Consider the following 6,702-nt stretch of genomic DNA (forward strand, 5'->3'; position numbering starts at 1 on the left):
CATCCAAGAGCCTTTTAAAAACAAAAAACCCAAGCCTGCTATCCTACAGTACAGAAAGGTTTCTGAAACAAGAGGTCTGATGCCCATTATCTCTCATATGCCTAAAACACACCAAATATGCAGCACCAACATCCTACCAGAAGTAGGCTTCTATACAAGGGAAGTCACCACAGCTTACCTTCTCCCCTTTTTCTTTTGAGACTTGTCTTTTTTCATTCATATCACATTTGTTACCTAGGATCATTCTTTCTACATCTGAAGAGGCATGCTGAAAGAAAAAGTAATCTCTCAGAAAAAAGGGCATCATTATTTAAAAGAAATGTATTTGTCAAACACACCCCCAAGTGAGCATTTTGTTTTTAAAAGTTATCTAATGCCAAGGCATTACTGAGAAAGAGATTGACTTTTGAAACAGGCAATTTAATATATAGATATTAAAATAGGTTGCAATAAATGCTCCTAGATAAATTTTTTCTTGAATATTGTTACAGATCAAATACAGTCCCATGAGCTTCCAGGTTGCACACGTGCCCAGGATTTTAGCTATTCTACAAATGTAACACTACAGACACTGCTTCAGAGTGGTGCATGGACATCTGGGATATTTGGAGTATCATTATGAGATACATTTGCATTTTAAAGATATTATTAATAAAAGACTTCTAAAGTAGTAATCACTTAAACAAGATAACTTCAGCAAGAGGACTTTTTCTAGTCTAGTCACTATTGGATCAAATTGGTCACTAAATTAGGAATTTTGCTTAAGAGCCAAAGAACAACACTGAAGAAAAGCCTGTGGATTTTATGTTTAAGGAAAAAAACAACATTAAGAGTGTGTTATCTAACAAGAGTATCACTAAAATTAAGGTTTCACCTCTAACTTCATAATGACCTATCCCTATTTGAACGTATGTCCTGTTAAATAATTGACAATAGGTTAGCAGGAAAGAAGCTTACCCAAGACCAAATGAAAGGTTAAAAATCTCTCATCAAACAATCACACAACACAGTAACAACTGGAATTAGACAGATAAGTCATCATCTCACTGAAAGATAAACACCCTAAGACCTTGTTCCTTCCCATTCCTTAGACACACCCAAAAGCAAAAAAGAACAATAAAAATAATATAGTAGAGCAGATTTGAAACACTTAATGCTTACTTTTTAAACTTAATTTTTCTACCTTCTATTCCTAGATTAACTTGATAAAATTCTGCCCCTTAATAACTACAGCTGCATTCATTGCACAGTCTAACTTGGCCATATATATTGGCTACTGTGATGAAAGTAATTATCTTATTATTATTTTTACCAGGGAAATCGTAAGAAGGAATGAGTAAGAAGTACTTTCCAAAGCACCTACCTCCTCTATGTTTCTTATCCAGTTTTTTATGTTGTCAAAAGACTTTTCATTTGTGATGTCATACACCAGCATAATTCCCTAAACAAAATGAAGAACACCTAGTTAGATGATCTGGCACTACTGGTTGACTTTTCATATGTGCTGTTAGTTTGTTCTACTTGCAAGAAATTCAACATACAACTTATGTACCTATAACACTTTCTCAAAGCACTATGACATTGCTGAGAGTTTACCCATATATATTACTTCTCAACATCTTTGCCACTGCTAGAGGTCAAATACATCACCTAGAAGAAGTTTTAAATTATCAGCCTATGGTCAGGAAAAGTTTAGAAATTCTACAACAGTAACCAAGACTTTACAATAAAGTCAAGTTTAGAAGTGGCATGTTTAAGCAGTCAAAGATGATGAATTTGTGAGATCCAGTGTGCTGGGATCTGCACATCCTCACAGCCAAGCTGACACTAGATGCTCTTCCCAAAGTTTTAGCACTTTCAGACAGTTACATACATGTAATAGCTCTCAACAATAAGCAAAGCATGGGAACCACAAAACACCTGCATGGAGGACACCTTGCCAGGTTCACCTCCATCCCTTACTGCCTTTCCAAACATGCCTTGGAAGTCACAGAAAAGTCCTTGGCCATGGATACAGAGGTGGGGAGAAGACCATGTTACTGCCAAAACCCTCCTAAGTGCTAGAAAGGTCTATCAGAGCCTCAACCATTACATTTCTCCCCATCTGATTCCTAACAGTGGAATCACAGTGGGCCCACAGCAAGCCTATGGGCGGAACAGAACTGTTCATTCAAAGCAACAATATGTAGCAGCAGCCTGGCTAATAACCAGCAAATTGAAATTATCAGTGTCCCAACATAAAGTATCTCAAATCATAGCATTAAGAACCATTACAGGCAGTTGTATCACAAAGGGTGCAGGCCCTAAGTCAGTTATTTGACTTCAAGTTATTCTTAATGAAGGAAAAAAATAAAGAGTAGCTTTTGTAGATTATAGTATTTCTAGCCCAGAGTTTGCATTCTCTGCTGACTGAAGGACAAGCAATTCAGCAAAATGCATTTATTATTAAAATAATTTCCTATTTTTCAAACATGTCAAATGTTTAAAGGGGTTGATTGCACTAAAAAAGTTGTCTAATGAAAGCTTAGCAACTTTGCTTCTTATTGCAATATGCAGAAATTTTAATTATATTTAAAAAGACAACAGCGCTCGAAGTTTCGTCACACAAACAGGACTAGGCGAAGTACAAGCAGGTTTAAAAAGCAAAAAAACAAAAGAAAAAAATCCCAACCAAACCACAAACTTTATTCCCCTCATCTCAAGCCACAATTACCCAATCCTCCAGTTGAAGACTTACATGATATAACCTTAAGAACAGCAAACCAGTTACACTAGTTGTGCCTAATTTTGTTGAAGGAAGAGCACTCACCATGGCTCCTCTGTAGTAAGCTGTTGTGATTGTGCGGAATCTCTCCTGGCCTGCTGTATCCCTAAAATTCAGTGAAAACAAGTATTTGTTGGAGGCAATCTTTATACTCTTTTGTACTTAAGAGATGTAAACAGAGTAACCAGGTATTGATGCTCACTCAGCAAGAAAAAGTACTATTTAGAAGCTGTTTGCACAAGTTTCCTCAGCTCTCAGTATCTTCCTCACTCCCAAGATATTCTACTTACATCAGTGGTTATAACAGCACCATAAACATGGCACAGAATAAAATAAATTTTCATGCAAGCAGTAAAACTCAGCACTACTCAGCCTTCCCTAGAATAATTTAAAAAGGCAGCTCTGATATATTCGAGTCCTGCATTAAACAAAAATTAAAAGATGCAGCAGTATTTTAGGATAGCGCATTTGCACATACAGCTATTAACAATCAGCAACTATACATCAGTGTGCTGATATTTTATCCTAGAGTACTTCAAAGCACTATCTGCCTCTGAGTGAACAGAAGGACCAAAATGTCTGGCTGCTAGTCACACCTAGGGGGAGCTGAACCCCAAAGCCTACAAAATCCAGCTTTTTGACTTATATTACAGACAGAATGTTTGTATCAACCACTTCTGGCACTCCACTTCCCTAGTCAAAAGAATTCTGGCTTGCATGCAAGCATCATACTATCTTTGCTAGAGCCTGAGAAATCACCAAGAGCCCTACATTGACCAGCAGCACTGTAAGAGTTTGGCACGTGTAATAACACTACCCAAAAAATACTCATCGGCTCCTACCATGAGGCTCTCTCTCCTAACCCACCACACAAGGAATGGGAGCATTATCATTCACCAGTGTCTTTGGGAATACAACTAGGTATCAGAGCATCAGAGAAGGTTACTTTTTATTAGGTCACATCTTTCAGTTTACAGCTATGGAGTTAATCCTTCTCTTCCCCACGGAACAGCTAAAGGGCATTGAAGAGGACAGCTTTTGATAAAACGGGAAGTTGCTGTAATGTTCGCACGAGAACAGGCTATTTCCTGTGCTACTGAAGCAGAACCATTCCAAGAGCAAGCTAGAAGGAAGCACAAACCTGATGAACAGTCAATGAATAAAAGGTATGAAACTTCTGGTACTACCAGACTCAAAAGCTATGAAGTATTCCTGCTCAAAGTTTAATTCAATACTCACTGAAAACTAGAATTACTTTGGAATACTTACCATATTTGTAGCTTGATTTTCTTTCCATCTAATTCTATTGTTCTGATCTTAAAGTCGATTCCTGCCAGAGAAAGAGAGACTCTAAGTTTTGCAATAAATGAAAAGGAAGTGTTCGGTTTCCTTTTAACAATTTGGTAAGAGCAAACTTAGGCAAAATAATTATTATTATCATTTATTCTAAACACTACAAAGTGCCGAGGATGTACAAAGGTCTTTAGGTGCAAACATATCAAAAGATAAATTCTTCTGCACAATGAAAATAGACCAAACTCAGACTTGCTACTAGAGTTAGTCAAGCTTATGAGAAGATGATTTAATCTTGGATTTTTTCCATTCTACACTGATAAGGTCACTAGTTGGAATGTGCATTTTTCTCAACTTTTGAGTAGCCCTGGCAGTTCACAGCAACTCCCTTGAACCTCTTCTGGCTCTGAGGAAAAAATAGATACTATGAACCCTCATTTTTCAAAATGGGTATCTGCTTCTGAAAAGTGATGTATAATTGTCACAGTTTGACTCAGGTCCGACAACAATGCTCTCGATCCCCTCCCCCCCCAGATAAAAAAAATCAGTAAAAAGAAAAATTGGCTTCATCCTGGCTCAAACCAGGACAATAATGCAGTCTAATCAGACATCACAGTAAAAAAGGTGAAGAGAAGTCAGAAGCTATACAGGTAGTTACTGAAGGTGGCTGAAGTAGATCACACATGGAACCGTCTGAAGAACACCAGAGTAGGAGTAACTTAGGTTTTCTAGGAAGCTTCAAAAAGTACCAAGAAAACACTTCTCTCATTTCCCCCTCTCACACTTCCACAGGGGAAACTCCAATCAGTTTTGAGATTGATTTTGAAGACAGATTTTAAGTCACGGGTGAGGAAAAAAATGTATTCATTAGGAAGGGCTTAATAATGTCTTTTAAGGTTTAGAGGGATCAACTGGATCTATGAATCAAAGCCAAGACTTCCAAAGAGACTAACCTTTACCCTGGACTATTTTAACCTTTGCATCTCTAAACTTACACAACATAGCTCAAATTGAGACTGTTCAAGTCCCACTACATAACTGCCAGATTCTTAAATACCATGACAGCCACCCCCATGTGCCCACCAATTAATTTGTTTTGAAATTAATGGCCCATTTTTTATTCACTGAATCTTAAATGGTTACTTGATATTTAGTCATAGTTTGTAAAAGATTATGGGGAGGGCAGGTTATTTTATTTAATTTCTTTTTCCCTCAGATGTAATTTAAGTGACAATTATCAAGAGTATCTTAATTGGAAAAATGCTATTTCTAGCTTTAGCATTCATCCATCACTTAAAAAGGAAGCTAAGGGATTTTTAAATATACTACAGTACCATTTGAATATGAAATACAGATATTCATTAACTCTTTTACTTTCATTCTTCTCACATGCGATATTAATATTTTAATATACTGAAAATACCAAGTTTCAGCAACTTAATCTTGGTATGTCATGGATATGTAGTTTAGACCATTAGTTATAATACAAATTATGAGAAGAAATATCACATCAGCACTTTTAACAGCACATGAAATTAACTGCCTTAATTTAAAATGCAACATCTACTGCTGCAATTGCAATTTCTCAAGATTCATTAATAGATTTACCGGCAAAAAGATGTTCTCATTAATTTGCATTCTTCTAGAAATTACACAAGAATAATGTGTACTTAAAAAAAAAATCCTTATTACATGTAACAAGAGTTTGGCAAGTGTTTACGTTCTACATTTGATAGGACTTTCCATCTCCCTTATAAAGATTTTTCTCCTTACTCGGTGCAACACCTGCTGAAATCAGAGGTAATTGTACTCAGTTCTGAAAACAAATAACCTTTGCTCTGAGTACATTTTCTTTTGGCCTTAAAAGCACAGGTACAGATTTTTCTGGAAGGTGTTTTATATCGCAGACAACAGAAAATTAAATCCATTTCAAAAGTTCCTTTGTGTCTAGGCCCAAAGTCTTAGATTTAAGCATAATACCTACCAGGAAAACGACGTTCAGAGACTCCTAAAGATAATTCAGAAAGTACTGTCACCTACTGAAGCTAAGACACATCAGCAGGCACAGCAACAGACTCCTGTAGGGATGGCTTTCAGAGCAAGCAAGCAAGCTTACACTGCAGTTGGATACCTATGTGCACCAACCTATGCCTAGTACAGGCCGGTTTCTTGTGGTTAGTCATTCCCCTCACAGCACCAAAATCATTTATACAACCATTCCTTTGATCACATCTAAAACCCAGGATGTGCACGAAAAATATCTTCTTGGAACTTCAGATTCTTATCAGAAACTTCACCCAAATTCTTAAATGAAGATGAATTTCAAAGGTAAAAAAATAATATAAAGGGAAAGCCATAAATACCTCTGTTATTACGATACTAAGAAGTTCAACAAATGTAACTGCAATTTTTTAGAGGCTAAAATGAACTAGAAATTGGTGTTTCTTTTGTTGTTTCACTTTGGTAACAGGAAGTGGTGGGCTGCAAACATTTGTGGAGCAAGCCTGGTAGCCTATGCTACCACTTCCTGCCAAGCACACTTGCATGGCTAAGTACAAGCTGTATTTTGGTTACAGTTTAATTTGAATTATGCCATGTAAAGCACTCCAATACCTATAGCATTTAAAAGTAATTACTGACAGAAA

The 6,702-nt window shown here is 36.6% G+C and overlaps 1 protein-coding gene across 1 annotated transcript in view; it reads right to left on the reverse strand.

The window, feature by feature from the left end:
- RAB8B (RAB8B, member RAS oncogene family) overlaps window positions 1–4,103 on the reverse strand; it is a 7,201-nt gene extending 3,098 nt beyond the window's left edge. The window contains exons 1-4 of the mRNA XM_009994377.1: window positions 4,034–4,103; window positions 2,810–2,870; window positions 1,364–1,441; window positions 179–268 (exon numbers count right to left, since the gene is read on the reverse strand). Coding sequence (XP_009992679.1) covers window positions 179–268; window positions 1,364–1,441; window positions 2,810–2,812 — 171 coding nt within the window. The 5' untranslated portion in view covers window positions 2,813–2,870; window positions 4,034–4,103. The remainder of the gene's footprint in view (window positions 1–178; window positions 269–1,363; window positions 1,442–2,809; window positions 2,871–4,033) is intronic.
- Window positions 4,104–6,702: the final 2,599 nt, after the last annotated feature.

Source organism: Chaetura pelagica, unplaced genomic scaffold (genome assembly GCF_000747805.2).
Source record: "Chaetura pelagica isolate M959 unplaced genomic scaffold, ChaPel_1.0 scaffold222, whole genome shotgun sequence".
NCBI classification, from domain to species: Eukaryota; Metazoa; Chordata; class Aves; order Apodiformes; family Apodidae; genus Chaetura; species Chaetura pelagica.